Below are 17,989 nucleotides of genomic sequence, written 5' to 3' on the forward strand. Positions count from 1 at the left end.
ACCGTGTCTGTGTAACCGTGTCTGTGTAACCGTGTCTGTGTAACTGTGTCTGTGTAACTGTGTCTGTGTAACTGTGTCTGTGTAACTGTGTGTGTGTAACTGTGTCTGTGTAACCGTGTCTGTGTAACCGTGTCTGTGTAACCGTGTCTGTGTAACCGTGTCTGTGTAACTGTGTCTGTGTAACTGTGTCTGTGTAACCGTGTCTGTGTAACTGTGTCTGTGTAACCGTGTCTGTGTAACCGTGTCTGTGTAACCGTGTCTGTGTAACCGTGTCTGTGTAACTGTGTGTGTGTAACTGTGTCTGTGTAACTGTGTCTGTGTAACTGTGTGTGTGTAACTGTGTCTGTGTAACTGTGTCTGTGTAACCGTGTCTGTGTAACTGTGTCTGTGTAACTGTACGAATCAGAACCAGTTTTGTCATCACCGGCATGTGACGTGAAATTTGTTAACTTAGCATCAGCAGTTCAATGCAATACATAATCTAGCAGAGAGAGAAAAATAAATAAAATAAAACATAATAATAAATAAACAAGTAAATCAATTACGTGTATTGAATAGATTTTTTTTTAGATGTGCAAAAACAGAGATCTGTATAGTATATTAAAACAAAAGTGAGGTAGTGTCCAAAGATTCAATATCCATTTAGGAATCGGATGACAGAGGGGAAGAAGCTGTTACTGAATCGCTGAGTGTGTGCCTTCAGGCTTCTGTACCTCCTACCTGATGGTAACAGTGAGAAAAGGGCATGTCCTGGGTGCTGGAGGTCCTTAATAATGGACGCTGCCTTTCTGAGACACCACTCCCTAAAGATGTCCTGGGTACTTTGTAGGCTAGTGCCCAAGATGGAGCTGACTAGATTTACAACCCTCTGCAGCTTCTTTCAGTCCTGTGCAGTAGCCCCTCCATACTGGACAGTGAAACAGTCTGTCAGAATGCTCTCCACAGTACATCTATAGAAGTTTTTGAGTGTATTTGTTGACATACCAAATCTCTTCAAACTCCAAATAAAGAATAGCCACTCTCCTGCCTTCTTTATAACTACATCGATATGTTGGGACCAGGTTAGATCCTCAGAGATCTTGACACCCAGGAACTTGAAACTGCTCGCTCTCTCCACTTCTGATCCCTCTATGAGGATTGGTATGTGTTCCTTCGCCTTACCCTTCCTGAAGTCCACAATCAGCTCGTTTGTCTTACTGACGTTGAGTGCCAGGTTGTTGCTGTAACACCACTCCACTAGTTGGCATATCTCACTCCTGTACACCCTCTCGTCACCACCTGAGATTCTACCAACAATGGCTGTATCGTCAGCAAATTTATAGCTGGCATTTGAGCAATGCCTAGACACACAGTCATGGGTATAGAGGGAGGAGAGCAGTGGGCTAAGCACACACCCCTGAGCTGCGCCAGTGTTGATCATCAGCGAGGAGGATATGTTATCACCAATCCACACAGATTGTGGTCTTCTGTTTAGGAAGTCGAGGATCAAATTGCAGAGGGAGGTACAGAGGCCCAGGTTCTGTAATTATCAGTCAGGATTGTGGGAATGATGGTGTTAAATGCTGAGCTATAGTCGATCAACAGCATCCTGATAAGTGTTTGTGTTGTCCAGGTGGTCTAAGGCCGTGTGGAGAGCCATTGAGATTGTGTCTGCTGTTGACCTATTGTGACGATAGGCAAATTGCAATGGGTCCAGGTCCTTGCTGAGGCAGGAGTTCAGTCTAGTCATGACCAACCTCTCAAAGCATTTCATCACTGTAGACGTGAGTGCTACCGGGCGATAGTCATTAAGGCAGCTCACATTATTCTTCTTAGGCACTGGTATAATTGTTGCCTTTTTGAAGCAAGTGGGAATTTCTACCCATAGCAGTGAGAGTTTGAAAATGTCCTTGAATACTCCCGTCAGTTGGTTGGCGCAGGTTTTCAGAGCCTTACCAGGTACTCCATCGGGACCTTCTGCCTTGCGAGGATTCACTCTCTTTAAAGACAGTCTAACACCGGCCTCTGAGACAGGGATCACAGGGTTATCAGATGCCGCAGGGATCCTCACAGCTGTAGTTTCAAAGCATATGGAACTATATGTATGTGTCTGGGTAACTGTGTCTGTAACTGTATGTGTGTGTGTCTGTTTGTGTATCTGTATCTTTTTGTAACTGTATGTGTGCATGTGTAACTGCATGTTTGTAATTGTGTACCTCTGTAACTTGGTGGGTGTGTGTGTGTGCACGCGCATGTGTGTGCGTGTGTCTGTGTGTGTGTGTGTGTGTCTGTGTGTGTGCGCGCGTGTCTGTATGTGTGTGCGTGCATGTGTGTGTGTCTGTCTGTGTGTGTGCGTGTGTGTGTCTGTGTGTGCGTGTGCGCACATTTGTGTGTGCGTCTGCGTGCGTGTGTGTGAGGGTGTGTGTGTGCATGTGCATGCATACATGTGTGTGTGCGCGCGTCTGTGTGCATGTGTTTGTACGTGTGCGTGTGTGTCTGTGTATGTGTGTGTGCGTGTGTATGTGTGAGGGCGTGTGTGTGCGTGTGAGAGCATTCATGTTTGTGTGCATGTCTGTGTGTGCGTGTGTGCATGTGTGTGCGCGTGTGTGTGTGCATGTGCGTGTGTGACTGTGTGTGTGTGCGCACGTGCATGTGTGTGCATGTGTGTGTGTGTGCGTGTGTGTGCATGTGGGTGTGTGCGTGTGCCTGTGTGTGCGCATGTGTGTGCGTGTGTGAGTGAGTGTGAGTGTGAGTGTGTGTGTGTGTGAGTGTGTGTGTGTATGTGTGTGTGTGTGTGTGAGTGTGTGTGTGTGTGCATGTGTGTGTGCGTGTGTGTGTGTGCATGTGGGTGCGTGCGTGTCTGCGCGTGTGTGTGCGTGTGAGTGCCTGTGTGTGCGCATGTGTGTGTGCGTGTGTGTGTGTGTGTGTGTGTGTGTGTGTGTGTGCATGTGTGTGTGTATGTGTGTGTGTGTGAGTGTGTGTGTGTGCATGTGTGTGTGCGTGTGTGTGTGCATGTGGGTGCGTGCGTGTGTCTGCGCGTGTGTGTGTGTGTGAGTGCCTGTGTGTGCGCATGTGTGTGCGTGTGAGGGTGTGTGTGTGTGTGTGTGCGTGTGAGTGTGTGTGAGTGTGTGTGTGTGTGAGTGTGTGTGTGAGTGTGTCTATCCATGTGTGCTCATATGTGGAGACTGTACATTCTGCTTGGAGTTCCCCCAGATAGTAATGGTCTTCTACTTGAATCGTTCTTTCTGTTTGGTTGCTTCCTAACCTGCTGAGTATTTGCAGCATTTTGTTCTTGTAACAGAATTAACATTTTAGATTGACGACTCGTCATCAGGACTGGGTTTCGTTGGTATCGGTTTAGCATTGTCACAGGTGCTGAGGTAGAGTGAAAAGCTTTTGTCTGTAAGCCATTCAGGACAGATCAGTACATCAGGCTGGTACAGAGTGCAGAATCGAAGGTGACAGTTACCGAGAGAGTGCAGGCAGACAAATAAAGTTCAAGGGCCACGATGGGATAGACAAGGGTTCACCTTTCAGTGTACGAGAGGTTTGGTCAAGAGTTTGAGAAGTGTGGATGAAGTTGCCCTTGAGCCTGGTATGAGCTTTCAGGCTTTTGTATCTCGTGCTGACTGGAGGGGAGCGAGAGAACGTCTAGAACAGGAGGGGTTTTTGGTTGCGTTACTGAAGTACAGATGGAGTCCATGGAGGGAGGCTGGCTTCCGTGACGTGCTGAGCTGAGTGTTCAACCCTCTGCAGGTTCTGGCCGTCGGGGTAGAGCAGTTGCCGTACCAACCTGTGATGCACCCGGATGGTAAAAATGTCCTCCCATTGCACGAGGACCAGAACAGAAAAGCAAGCATTTAATGCTGAGGCTTTATAGGGCATTGGTCAGACCACATGGAGTATTGCGAGCAGTTTCGGCCTCTCTTCTAAGATGTGCTTGCATTGAAGAGTGTCCCGAGGATCTGCAGAAGAATAATTCCAGAAATGAAAGGATTATTGTATGAGGAGCATTCGATGGCTCTTGGCCTCTAATCACTGGGACGGAGAAGAATGAGGAGAGGATGTGGGAAGGATGATTCCAACAGGGGCAGTCTAGAACAGGGCCCACAACCTCAGAACAGAGATCAGGCCAGGGGGTGGTGAATCATTTCCACAAATGGCAGTGGGGGCCAAGCCACGGGTTGAGAGTCTCATCAAAGATTCTAGGGAGAACAAACCCTGAGAGGGATAATGGATCAGCTGTGATGAAACGCTGGACCAGATTCAAAGGGCCCAACGGCGTACTCCTGACCCTGAGAGAAAAACATTCTTCCTTCTCTCCATCTCAAAACCCAAACTTCTGGAGAATTACCCTCTTGGTGTTCACTCTGTGCAGTTCTAGGGAATTAGCATCTCAGTGTCCATTCTGTGTGGTTCTGGGAAATTACCCTCTCATTGTCGAAGCTGTCCAGTTCTGGCGAAATACACTCTGTGTCCATTCTGTCCATTTCATGGGATTTACCCTCAGTGTTTAGTCTATCCAGCTTTGGGAAATTAACCTCTCAGTGTCTATTCTGTCCACTTTTAGGGAATTACTCTCTCAGTGTCTACCTTCTGTACTGTCACAGACTACCTTCTGTGTCTAATCTGTCCAGTGCTGGGGAATTAACCTCTCAGTGTCCATTCTGCCCAGATTTGGTTATTTACCCCCTTAGTGTCCATTCTGTCCAGTTCTGGGAGTTTCCCTCTCAGTGTCCACTCTGTCCAGTTCTGGAGCATTTCCCTCTCAGTGTCCACTCTGTCCAGTTCTGGAGCATTTCCCTCTCAGTGTCCACTCTGTCCAGTTCTGGAGCATTTCCCTCTCAGTGTCCACTCTGTCCAGTTCTGGAGCATTTCCCTCTCAGTGTCCACTCTGTCCAGTTCTGGAGCATTTCCCTCTCAGTGTCCACTCTGTCCAGTTCTGGAGCATTTCCCTCTCAGTGTCCACTCTGTCCAGTTCTGGAGCATTTCCCTCTCAGTGTCCACTCTGTCCAGTTCTGGAGCATTTCCCTCTCAGTGTCCACTCTGTCCAGTTCTGGAGCATTGCCCTCTCAGTGTCCACTCTGTCCAGTTCTGGAGCATTTCCCTCTCAGTGTCCACTCTGTCCAGTTCTGGAGCATTTCCCTCTCAGTGTCCACTCTGTCCAGTTCTGGAGCATTGCCCACTCAGTGTCCACTCTGTCCAGTTCTGGAGCATTTCCCTCTCAGTGTCCACTCTGTCCAGTTCTGGAGCATTGCCCACTCAGTGTCCACTCTGTCCAGTTCTGGAGCATTGCCCTCTCAGTGTCCTTTCAGTCCAGTTCTGGAGAATTACCCTCTCTGTGTCCACTCTGTGCAGTTCTGGGAATTCAGCCTCTCAGTGTCCATTCTGTGCAGTTCTAAGAAATTACCCTTTCAGTGTCGATTCTGTCCAGTTCTGGAGCATTTCCCTCTCAGTGTCCACTCTGTCCAGTTCCAGGGCAATACCCTCTCAGTCTATTCTGCCCAGATTTGGTTAATTACCCTCTTAGTGTCCATTCTGTCCAGTTCTGGGAAATACCCTCAATACCCACTCTGTCCAATTCTAGGGAATTACCCGCTCAGTGTCCATTTTATCCAGATCTGGGGAATTACCCTCACAGTGTCCATTCTGCCCAGTTCTCAGGATTTCCCTTTCAGTGTCCACTCTGTCCTGTTCTGGAGATTCAGCCTCTGTGTCCATTCTGTGCAGTTCTAGGAAATTACCCTCTCATTGTCGAAGTTGTCCAGTTCTGGGGAAATACCCTATATACCCATTCTGTCCAGTATTAGGAATTACCCTCTCAGTGACCATTCTGCCCTGTTCTGTGGATTTACTCTCTCAGTGTTCACTCTTTCCAGATCTGGTGGAGTTACCCTCTTAGTGTTCATTCTGTCCTGTTCTGGGGAATTTACCTCTGTGTGTCCACTCTGTCCAGTTCTGGGTAAATACCCTCAGTGCCCACTCTGTCCAATTCTAGGGAATTACCCGCTCAGTGTCCATTCTGTCCTGTTCTGGGAAATTTCCCTCTCTGTGTCCATTTTACTGAGTTCTGTGGAATTATGCTCTCAGTGTCCATTCTGTCCAGTTCTGGAGCATTTCCCTCTCAGTGTCCATTCTGTCCTGTTCTGGGAAATTTCCCTCTCTGTGTCCATTTTACTGAGTTCTGTGGAATTATGCTCTCAGTGTCCATTCTGTCCAGTTCTGGAGCATTTCCCTCTCAGTGTCCACTCTGTCCAGTTCTGGAGCATTTCCCTCTCAGTGCCCATTCTGTCCAGTTCTGGAGCATTTCCCTCTCAGTGTCCACTCTGTCCAGTTCTGGAGCATTTCCCTCTCAGTGTCCACTCTGTCCAGTTCTGGAGCATTTCCCTCTCAGTGCCCATTCTGTCCAGTTCTGGAGCATTTCCCTCTCAGTGTCCACTCTGTCCAGTTCTGGAGCATTTCCCTCTCAGTGTCCACTCTGTCCAGTTCTGGAGCATTTCCCTCTCAGTGCCCATTCTGTCCAGTTCTGGAGCATTTCCCTCTCAGTGTCCACTCTGTCCAGTTCTGGAGCATTTCCCTCTCAGTGTCCACTCTGTCCAGTTCTGGAGCATTTCCCTCTCAGTGTCCACTCTGTCCAGTTCTGGAGCATTTCCCTCTCAGTGTCCACTCTGTCCAGTTCTGGAGAATTTCCCTCTCAGTGTCCACTCTGTCCAGTTCTGTGGAATCACCCTCAGTGTCCAATTTGTCAAGTTCACTCAGAACCCTCAAAAGAGATCTCTGCTTGTGCTTCCTGACCTTGGGAACCAACCATCACAAGGGCTTTCAGAATGGTATAGAGCATCTCCAGACACACCGTTGCAGATATCCCAACATCCCTGACGACACACGGGTCCTGTCGAGACACCGACCCTCGATCCGCCCGACTCCCGAGACACGGGATCAGAGACTTCTGACTCCAAGCCAGACCTTTCCACAGACCATGAACTCTTTGGCACAATTTATCTTGGTACTTTATACGGACTTTTGTCATAGTATTCTTGCTGCAAAATAGAATTCACTATGTTTATATTTCTCTGAAATGAGTGCACGGTCTACGTTTCTCTGAAATGGATCGTCCGGTCCATTTCACTCTGAATCTTGTTTGCAGTCTACATGACTGTGAATCTCAGACGGTGTAGGGTCTCAGCCTCCAAAATGCAGTGTGATGACGTTCCGGCTTTTCACTCCTTCACTCCCACCCTCTCTCTCTCTTCCTATCATCTCCATCCCCCTTGGCTCCCTCTCTCACTCACTCTCCCCCATCGTCCTGCCCTTGTCCCTCATCCCTCCAGCCCATCTTCCTTCACTCCCTTTCACCCTTTGTTTCCCCAACCCCTCCTTCTCCCTCCCTCATCCTCGATCTCCCCCTCTGTCTTCCCTATCTCCCCACTCCCTCTCCCCCTCATCTATTTCACTCTCCCTCACCCCTAAATACACCCTCCTCCTCCCACTGTCCTTTCTCCCCTCTCATCTATCTCCCCCTTCCTCATACTTCTACCCATCTCCCCTTCATCTCCCCTATCTCCTCCCTCCCTGTTCCCCAATCCTCTTCCCTATCTCCCACCTCCATCACCCCCTCCCAACTAGCTCCTCCTTTTTGCTCCGCTATCTTCTCCTCCTTTCCCCCTCCCTCCCTTCCCCTCCCTTTTCCTATTTCCCCTCCCCTAACCTTTCTGTCTTCCCTCTCCCCATAATCTCCATTTCCCCTCACCCCTCCCTCTTACCCCCTCACTCCCTGTCTCTCCTCTTTCCTCCCTATCACTCTATCTCCCCATCTCACACCCATCCCCTCCTTTCCCCTCCCTCCTTCCTCCCTCTCCCCTCCCCCTCTACCTCTCCCAAACTCCATGTCACCATCTCCCCCTGCCTCTCCTCTTACTTCCCTCCCTCTCCCCTATTTCACACCCTCCCTCACCCCTTCCCTTCCTCCTTCTCCCTTCCCTCTCCTCACCCACTCCTTGCCCCTCTCTCCCTCCACCCCTCCCCTTCTCTCTCCATCCTCCTCCCTCTCCATCTCCCCCCACCCCATCTTCCTTCCTCTCTCCCTCTCCCCTTACCTCCCCTTCCCACTCTCATTCACCCTCCCTCCCTTCCTCTGCCCTTCCCTCACTTGTTTCCCCTCTCCCCTGCCCTCACCCCTTCCTTCTTCTTCCCCTCTCCCCTCCCTAATTTCTCTCTCTAACCTCCTACCTTCCCCCTCTCTCATTTTCCTTTCCCATTCTCCCTCCAGGTCTCTCACCCTCCTTCCCTTTCCCCTCCTCTTGCCTCCTTCCCCCCCTTTCCTTCCTCCCTCTCTCCCCTCCCTCCCTCCTTATCCCCTCCCCTTCCTCCTCTCCCCTCACCACTTCCTCCCTTTTACCCCTACCCTTACCTCCTACCTTACCCCATCCCTTCCCCTCCCTTCCCCTACCCCTACCCCATCTTCCTTAGCCCCACCTCCTTCCCCTTCCTACCCCATCCTCCTTCCCGCTCCCTCCCACCTTACCTCCTATCCCCTTCCCTTTCCCTCCTTACCCCCACCCCATACACCCTCCCTCTTTACCCCCACCTCCTTACCCCATCCCCTCCCACGTCCCTACCTCTCTCCCCTTCCCCCTAGCCCCTCACCCCTACTTCTCTCTCCCTCTCCCCCACCCCTTCCCCTCTCTTTCCCTCTCCCTCTCTCCCGTGACCTTGACCACTTGACGTATCTTGAGTTTCGTTTCGAGTCCCGTCAATGTCTCCGCCCCCGTCGTTCCCTGTCGCCGATTGGCTGCGCGTAACGTCGGTCAGCCGGGCACTGCCAATGCGACTGCCTCTGCCTGCGCCGACCCGCCCCCATAGCCTACGCTATTAAATCAGCCGGAGCCGGGAGCAGGCGGTACCACCGCCGGGATCCGAGCCCAGCCGAGTCGAGTCGTTGCTGTCACACGTCGACAGTTGCTGCTTGCAACACGTCCCAGGTGAGGCCTCCTGCCGCCGGCCGGCCGGCCTCTGCGTGCTTCCCGGCCAGAGGCATCGATCCCCAGGTCTGGGCGTGACCCAGGTGGGGTGCGGGTGGCGCTGGTGTTGCGGTTTGCAGGTCGTGGCTGAAGTGTCGACATGCTGGGGTTCGGCGGGTGTGTGTAAAGGGGCATTGGGGTGCAAGTGTCAGTGGGGTCACTGAGTTGTATGTCAGTGGGAGTCCGTGCGGTTTGGGAGTGCTGACATCGTGAGCCCAGGTTTGGGGCGGCTCAAGTCGATGAGACAGGGACTGTGGTATGTAGTGGGGTTACTGGGGCAAGAGATTGGTGAAGAGGTGGAGTAAGCGTAGGAGTCTGCAGTTACTAGAGGTTTGTAGATAGTGTGGAGTGATACGGGGGCTGGATATCCCTGGGGTTACAGGGTCACGGGATACAGGAGTTGTGGGGATAGTGTACGGGGTGGGTGAGTTGTTGGGGGGGGTGTCACTGATGTACTATAGGGGGAGTAGATCCTGAGGGAGTGAGTGGGGTTTATGAATGGAAGGCTGAATGGCCCTGCCAAACTCTAGCTGAGGGCCCCACCCTGTCCTGTATTAGAATTATCTGACAAACTTAGTGCTTGTGCCTTTCTCTGCTCCCTGCCTGTAGGGTATGCCCCAGTTACCCCTGCAGCTTCCTGGCTGTGGATGAATGATGTCTCCCACATTTGTACTCCACCCACCCCTCCTGATGCCCTCTCATTCCATATCGCTGTGCTTCCCAAGTTAACCCTTGCCTCACATGAAGGGCTGGAGGAACTCGGGAGACTGACTGAGATGCTGCCTCTTCATTTCCCTCCACAGATGCTGCCTGACTTCCTGCAGCATTTTGTGTGTGTCGCTCTGGGTTCTGCAGTCTCGTGCCTTGAGCACCCTTCGTTAGCCCACTTTTCTTTAAAATGTGATGTGATCCCCTTTCTGTGTGTGCATGATTTCCCTCTGTCTATGCCAGCTCCCTCGCCCAATGTGTGCTCCCTCTCCTGCTTCGAGTTTGCACTCATTGGGGAGGGAACGAACAGGGAATCTTAGTTATTATTTGGATATTTACAGCATGATTATTGACCCTTACAGTACTACAAGCCCAATTACACTTGTGACCAATTAACCTACGAACCCTTTGGACTGTGGGGGATGGGGGGAAGAGTAGCTGAAGGAAAAGCCACACGGTCACAGGGAGAAAGTACAAACTCCTTACAGACAGTGGCACTGGGTCCCTGGCACTGTAAAGTGCTGTGCTAACCACTATGCTGTTGTGCCTAGGAACCAGTGGGTCAGGCAGGAAGATAAACGGTTAATGTTTCTGGGACCCTTCACCCAAGCTCTGTGTGCGGGGTGGGGCTGTATGTGGATTACATATTGAAGCTCTTGTCTTCCACTTTAATTGTCAGCTCTCTGTAAAATATTTTTCACCCCCCCCCCCCACCTTTCATAAACACAAAATTCTACAGGTGCTGGAAATCCAGAGCAACACACACAAAGTGATGGAGGAACTCAGCAGGTCAGACATCTATGGAGAGGAATAGTTGACATTCTGGGCCAAGACCTCTATTGCTGGGGCAGGGGGGGTGGGGGGAAGAACCTCCCTGGTGATCTGGGTCCTGGCATTTTACCCCGACACCAGCTGTTTCTGGGGTCCTGCTGTACACAGAAGGGCTGCCTCATGGCTAGAGTGATTGGGTGCAGGTTTGAGGGGATCACTTGCATTGACGACTAGGGAGTTGGTCTTGTTTTTGATGTGCATCTTTTCACTCCGCTCCACTCCTCCCTCGCCAGCTCGTGCCACGATGCAGACCCCAGGTCAGAAGCGGCACGGCCGCTCGAACGCCTCCACCCCACTGAGCCCCACCAAGATCAGCCGCCTCCAGGAGAAGGAGGAACTGCAGAACCTGAACGACCGGCTGGCCGTCTACATTGACAAGGTGCGCTCGCTGGAGCTGGAGAATGCTGGCCTGCGGCTCCGCATCACCGAGTCCGAGGAGACCACCAGCCGGGAGGTGAAGAACATCAAAGCCATGTTTGAGACTGAGCTTGCCGATGCCCGGAAGACTCTGGACAACGTGGCCAAGGAGAAGGCTCGGCTGCAACTGGAGCTGGGCAAAATCCGCGAGGAGCACAGTGAGCTGAAGAGCCGGTAGGTTCTGTTCTGGCCGTCTCGTCCCACCCTCTGACTTGCAGCAAGTCAAATGTGATGTTGGCATTCATATCAAGGTGTAGCATATAAGAATTGAATGTTGAGGCTTTAAGGTGTCATTCAGACCCTTGTCAACAGGTCTGAGCCCGTCAGGATGTGCTGGTTTGGGAGAGGGTCCAGAGGAGGTTTGAGAATGAAAGGGTTAATGTTGGAGATGCATTTGATGGCTCTGGGACTGTCCTTGCTGGAGTCTAGGAAAATGAGGGGAGATCTCACTGAAACCTTTTGATTATGAAAAGGACTAGACAGTGGGAGAGCCTAGGATCAGAAGGCACAGCCTCAGAATATAAGGGTGTCCCTTTAGAACAATGAGGAATTTCTACCCCCAGAGAGTGGCAGATCTGTGGATACATTGCCACAGGAATGTGTAGTTAAAACAGATTGATAGGTTCTTGATTAGTAAGGATGTCGGATTTACAGAGGGATGAGTGAAAACAAACCGACCATGATGGAGCAGACTCGACAGCTCAGGTGGCCCAATGTGGTCTCGTCCTGCATTGCATTGACCTTCCAAGTCCCTCTGATCCGGTCCTCTGCTTTTGTCCCTCCTCGTTTTCCCCACCTTACTCCAGAAAGGAGCAAAAATAAGACGGACCAGCTGAAGGGCTCGGTGAGCCGAGTGTCAGGACTCGATGTCTCCTGTTGCTTGGGAGGGGTTTGGGGTACAATCGTTACCCTTTGTTATGCTGCAGACCAGCTTCCCTTTCAGCGAGGGCGTGCCACCACTGAGGGCTTGTCAGTGATTCTGCCTCGGGCATCACTACAGGAAGCTGCAGACTACCCGTACAGAACACGCTGCTTCTCCAACCTGAGCTTGGCAGTGGAGGAGGGCTTAGGCTCGTTTTGGAATGGGGGGGTCGAACTGGAGTGGGTGGCTATCGGGATTCCTGTTTCTGTGGCAGGCAGAGCAAAGGCACTTTGTATGCGTTCTCACTGATGTGGAGAAGGGAGCACAGGATACATGGATCTCCCAACCAACTTGTTGATACCCCCCATCAAATCCCTCCAATTCTCATGCCAAGGCATCACTTGAATCCGTGTGATTCCGGTCTCCCAGGTGTCTCGTGTTGTCGTCACTCTGCTTGGGCCTGAGCGTCAGAACTCCCGGGCCCAGCGTTGAAGTTTGTATGGTACGTGTTCAGCATGTGGGGCAAAGGAGCCCACGCTTGTGTAAGTGTGGGTTCCACCTGGGGCAGTGTGGGAGCGACCTCTCTGCTTGTACCAGGCAGGTCTGGAATGTGGCTGCAGAGTGCTCATGGAGAATCTCAGCGTGAGGTGTGGACAAATAGGCCCAGCAAGTGGCTAGTACAGAGGGCTGAATGGACTCTGACTGTCTGGGATCTGCTGTTGCTGAGTTACTCGAGTCCTCTGAAGTTGGGGCTTGTCATTGAAATTTTATTTAGAGATGCAGCACAGTAACTGGCCCTTCAATCCTATGCTACCCCTTTTCACCCATGTGACCAGTTAGCCTATGATCTTGTCGGTCTGAGAGATGTGGAAGGAAACCCTTGCCATAGGTTACAAACTCCTTAGACAGTGGCAGGATTCGAGCCCGAGCCACTGGCACTGTAATGCTGTCATGCTAACTGCTGCATTATCATGCTGTCCCACTTAAACTTTAAAATATCTTACCACATTCAGTGTGCTAACAAAAACAGCCCTGAGAATAACACACTACCTTGTACAGCCTCTTGCAGGCTCTTGTGTATTATGTCTGCAGTGACCCTTCCGTGGAGCTACACCGCCCCAAATCCCTCCACACGTCATCAGTATAGTGTGGTTGTAGTTTCACACTGAGGCTGACACAATGTTAGCATTCACTTTGGGAGGACTGGAAATAAAAGGGATGTAACGCTGAAGCTTTATGGCACTGAGTGTCAGGAGCCGCTTTGGGCCCCTGATCTAAGATGAGATGTGCTGGTTTTCTGGATGCCCCAGAGGAGGTACCAGGAATGAAAGGGTTAGGGTATGAGGAGCATTTGATGGCTCTGGGTGTATACTCAGGGGTTTAGAAGAATGGGTGTGTGGTTCTCATTTGAAACGTATTGAAAGTGGATGTGGAGAGGATAATGGGAGAGTCCAGGGCCAGAGGACATGGCCTCAATACAAAGATATCCCTTCAGAACTGAAGGAGGAATGTCTTTAGCCAGAGGGTGGTGACTCATGGAATTCATTGCCACTGGCAGCTGTGGAGGCTGTCACTGGATATATTTAAAGTGGCTGGTGGGTTCTTGATTAGTAAATGCATAAAATCTTAGAGTAGGCAGGTGACTGGGGTTGAGAGGGTTAATAAATCAGACAGAAGACTGGATGGGCCAAATGCTCTAGTTCTGCTCCTGTGTCAGTAGTCCCAACCCTCTTGTGCACAGACCCCGATCAATAACCAGCTTGGGACTTGTTGTCTTGTGGCAGCCTGCTCGCTGTGGGGAATGCAAGGCTGGGTCTGGGTGTGGCCCTCAAAAACTGAATGACTACCAGGCGAAACTTCACTAAGTGGTGTGATAATCTGAGGAGTGAGGGCGGAGTCAACTGGTGCTTTGTTCTGTCGGTTTGATGGATTTAAACTGAGAAGGAAACGCCCATGGCATTTTCCATGAATCTATTCCAGGACACGTCATTGGAGCATGAGATTCTGCAGATACTGGAAATACAGTAACACATGCTGGAGGAACTCGGCAGGTCGAGGGTAACAAACAGTCAATATCTCAGGCTAACATCTCTCATCCCGAAGTGCCTCGGCCTGAAATGTTGACTGTCTGTTCCTTTCCACAGATGCTGCCTGGCCTGAGTTCTTCCAGCCTTTTGTCATTTAGGAGATGATTGACTGGTCACAAGTGTTTCTTTTTTAAAGCCAGTTTGTCTCGGGTGTGTGTATGTTTATTTTGAAGCTGGTGTTCAGGGAGTTGAGACGGAGTTGAAAAGAGAACAATCAGGGATGTCCTGCAGTCTCTGTAGGATGGCTCCCAAGCACGCCAGCATGAGGAAGGGCTTTTTCTACCATATTGTCTTTGGCATAGAGGCTGTGTGCATTTCTCGTGGCCACACTGTAGGAAGGAGGTGACTCCAGAGGGGATTCCCTAGGATGGAGGGTGTCAGTTACAGGGAGAGGCTGGGTGTGTACCCTGTGGTACATGATGAAAGCTTTTGGAATAGTGTGAGTATAGTTAGAAGGAAACTTTTTTTCATGTCCCTGTGGCAAGGTGTTTAAATGTAGATGGAAGGAATCTGAGGAGGATTTTGTTTCCCATCGGTTGGGGGGGGGGGGGGGAGTAAATGTAACTTGAATCACGAGCACACTGCCTGAAGGAGTGGTGGAGGCGGATTCTCAGCACATTGTAGTGGTTATCTGAAACGAGTACTTCACATACAGCAAAGGATATCAAACATTTGCATCAACTCAGTGAGGATTGTGCTGGGTGAGTATCACCACACTTCCTCCACCACTGACCACAACCTGCGGGAGAAGCTGCAGCTCCTGGAAGAAATCCCCCACAGATGGGGCAGAAAGTATAAACCCCTCTGGGATTCTAGTTGAATCTTGCAACCTGCACTGCAAAGTGATTCATCCAAGTGCTGGGAATGTGATTGGTACGGATGGGGTCAGCAGGAACACGGTGGGATGGAGAGCTGTTTCCCTGAGGTGTGGTCTTAACACTGCAGCACAGCAACAGCCCGCTGTCTGTTCAGAACCATTAATCTGCCTAGTCCCATCAACCTGGACCATAGCCCTCCCATCCAATTTCTCTTAAATATTGGTCCACCTCTTGCCCTTGCCATTTCACACTCTCAGCACCCCCAAGAGAAAATCCCCCTGTGTTCCCCTTAAATATTTCACCTTTCACCCTTAACCCAGCCCTCTCGTGGTCTTGTGCGAACTGTGGGGGCAACTGCTTGCATTTACCCTATCTACACCCCATGTAATTTTGTGTCCCTCCTATCAATCTTCTGTGTTCTAGGGAATAGCCTTGTCAACCTGTCCTGACAAATCTCATTCTTTCTCCAGAGTTCTGGGATTTCCTGTTGCCTCCTCCACTGCCCGAGGGTGGAACCTGGGCTTCAGAGTTCACCCTCTGGCCCCTTTCTTGGAAATGCCTCTTGTCAATGGTTGCCCGTTCCATGCGTGATTCCATTCTCCAGGGGTTTTCAGTAGAGAGCAGCTGCCCAGAACCCTCCTTCTGAAGGTTTGGAAGAACGTGACGGTTGAACAGCTCCCTAGTAAACTCCCGCTCTCCCAGTCTACCCAACTGTGACCATCGCACCTTGTTTGTTTGCACCGCACTTATCGTTGGTTTTACTTTCCCTTTTGCGTGACCTTGATGAACTGATCTAGTGTAACAATGACGGTAAGATCAGTGTTTGATTCCCACCGCTGTCTGTAAGGAGTTTGTATGTTCTCCCCGTGACCATGTGGGTTTCCAAAGACCGGCTTTCAGGGTTGCTGAGTTGTGGGCAAGCTGTGTTGGCAGGAGTGGCTCTTTCGATGCAAACAGTGCATTTCAGTGTGGATTTCTGTACGTGTGACAAATAAAGTAATATTTAAAATGTTTGCCTGTATGGATGTAACTTGCTGGTGCCTTGCCACAAGTGACAAAATAAACCAATCACAAACGAGAGAAAGCCTGCAGACGCTGGAGATCTGGGCAACTCACGAAATGCTGGAGGGACTCGGCAGACCGGGTAGGGAGTGAGGAGAGTACAGTTGATGTTTTGGGTTGAAACCTTTTGGCAGGACTCCAGTGGGTCAGCCCTCTTGCCAATCCCACATTCCTTGCATACAGGAATTTTCAAATCCTCGAATCACTTCTGTGGCACAGAGGGTAGAGCCATGGGCTCTCGGCTCCAGAGACCCTGACCTCCAGACTCTGTGTGTGCTGGTTCCCAGTCTTCCCCAGTTCTCTCCGCATCCAGTGAGGTATGGGGCTGCTGTAAATTGCCCTCCTACTGTGTTGGTTGGGGGGGGGGGAACTAAACTATAAGGAAATGAGAATTGTTGGAATGAGACCGATTTAAGGACCCCCACCACCCAGGATATGCCCTCTTCTCGATTTTACCTTCATAGAGAAGGTTCAGGGGCCTGAAGAGGCTCTGGATCAGCATCTTCCCCTTTGGATTTCTGGAGGAATAATAAATCCATGGACTACGGACTATTTCTTTGTTTTATATATTTATATTTGTCGTTTATTGCACTGTAGTGCTGTCATAAAACAGATTCCCGACATTTGTCACTGATTATTAACCTGACTCCGATTAAATTAGCTTGGGTTCATTAGCTTGTAATAAGGAAGCGTCGTTATTTGCGCTCACTATAATAGCTGGGTGTGTTATTTTCACTGGGTGGGGACCTTGAATTTATCCTGAACACAGTTCGTCCCATATTAAGCAGCTGATAACCTTTTCAAAAATTTTTAAAAGAAAACAAGGCCTTTCATTTGTTCGGGATTTCGGCAGACTCAGTGAAGTCGGTTGTAGGAGGAGCTGTTCTATTCTCCCTCTCCGGGCCAGTAACACGCGTCCCAACACCCTCGCCTCGCCCTGTTCCTGAACAGTTTCTTCATTCACGTCCCCAGCCCACTATTTAAATCCACTCATTTAAACTGCCCTGCATACAGACTCGCTCAGATTCTGGGCAGTTCTTACTGGGGTGGGGTGGCGTGGGGTGGTCTCTTGTGGAGGAAGGGAACAATATTTAATCTTGTTGAGTGTCAGCAAGGGGAGCTTGCTGTGCAACCTCCGTTCTCGACTGCAAAAATCGAAATTCTTGCCAATATTTGGGGGGGGGGGGTAATTAATACAAGGGAAAGGGCCTTATTGATGTGACTGTTAGTCAACACCATATTCAAACTCTCAACTTGGACACTGGCTCCCGACGGGATCCCCACCCCTTCTCGTTCGCTCCAGCCGCCAGCGGTCCCGACTGGACCCCCCCCCCCAGCCGCCAGCGGTCCCGACTGGACCCCCCCCCCCCCCCAGCTCCACTCCTTCCCGTTCGCTCCAGCCGCCAGCGGTCCCGAATGGACCCCCCCCCAGCCGCCAGCGGTCCCGACTGGACCCCCCCCCAGCTCCACTCCTTCCCGTTCGCTCCAGCCGCCAGCGGTCCCGACTGGACCCCCCCCCAGCCGCCAGCGGTCCCGACTGGACCCCCCCCCCCCCAGCCGCCAGCGGTCCCGACTGGACCCCCCCCCCCCCAGCCGCCAGCGGTCCCGACTGGACCCCCCCCCCCCAGCTCCACTCCTTCCCGTTCGCTCCAGCCGCCAGCGGTCCCGAATGGACCCCCCCCCAGCCGCCAGCGGTCCCGACTGGACCCCCCCCCAGCTCCACTCCTTCCCGTTCGCTCCAGCCGCCAGCGGTCCCGACTGGACCCCCCCCCAGCCGCCAGCGGTCCCGACTGGACCCCCCCCCCCCAGCTCCACTCCTTCCCGTTCGCTCCAGCCGCCAGCGGTCCCGAATGGACCCCCCCCCCAGCCGCCAGCGGTCCCGACTGGACCCCCCCCCCCCAGCTCCACTCCTTCCCGTTCGCTCCCGACGGGCCCCACCTAATACCATTCACTCCCAATGGGACGCACCCCTTCCCGTTCGCCCCACTGACTGCACTCCCGACCCGGGGCCCCCCACCTCTTCCCTTTGCCCCACCGCAGCACCCCCCGACGGGGCCCTCCCATTCACTCCCACTGCGACCCCACCCCTTCCTATTCACTCCCAGTGGACCTTAACTCTTTTCGGTCACCACCCGTTTCCATTGGACCCCCGCCCCCCAGGGGGGAGGGTTAATAATTATCAGCCTTGCCCGCGGCTTTCTTCGT

At 51.6% G+C, this 17,989-nt stretch overlaps 2 protein-coding genes across 6 annotated transcripts in view; one reads left to right on the top strand and one right to left on the bottom strand.

The window, feature by feature from the left end:
- Positions 1-1,893: 1,893 nt before the first annotated feature.
- LOC132398858 (histidine-rich glycoprotein-like) lies at positions 1,894-7,298 on the bottom strand. Of its 2 annotated transcripts, none has more exons than XM_059978691.1 (2): positions 6,833-7,298; positions 1,894-3,944 (listed from the first exon to the last, which is right to left on the bottom strand). In XM_059978691.1, the coding sequence occupies exon 2, from the start codon at positions 3,262-3,264 to the stop codon at positions 2,047-2,049; it is 1,218 nt and encodes a 405-aa protein (XP_059834674.1). In that variant the 5' UTR covers positions 3,265-3,944; positions 6,833-7,298; the 3' UTR covers positions 1,894-2,046. The 2 variants fall into 2 exon arrangements, with proteins under 2 accessions (XP_059834674.1, XP_059834675.1); XM_059978692.1 differs by having other exon boundaries at positions 6,775-7,298.
- A 1,514-nt stretch (positions 7,299-8,812) lies between these two features.
- lmna (lamin A) overlaps positions 8,813-17,989 on the top strand; it is a 139,905-nt gene continuing 130,728 nt past the window's right edge. For 2 of the 4 annotated variants that reach the window (XM_059979995.1, XM_059979998.1), the window contains exons 1-2: positions 8,813-8,960; positions 10,772-11,129. In XM_059979995.1, coding sequence (XP_059835978.1) covers positions 10,783-11,129 — 347 coding nt within the window. In that variant the 5' untranslated portion in view covers positions 8,813-8,960; positions 10,772-10,782. Of the gene's footprint in view, positions 9,044-10,771; positions 11,130-17,989 lie in introns of all 4 variants that reach the window. The other 2 variants (XM_059979996.1, XM_059979997.1) reach the window with 2 other exon arrangements.

Source organism: Hypanus sabinus, chromosome 9 (genome assembly GCF_030144855.1).
Source record: "Hypanus sabinus isolate sHypSab1 chromosome 9, sHypSab1.hap1, whole genome shotgun sequence".
In the NCBI taxonomy this organism is placed as follows: Eukaryota; Metazoa; Chordata; class Chondrichthyes; order Myliobatiformes; family Dasyatidae; genus Hypanus; species Hypanus sabinus.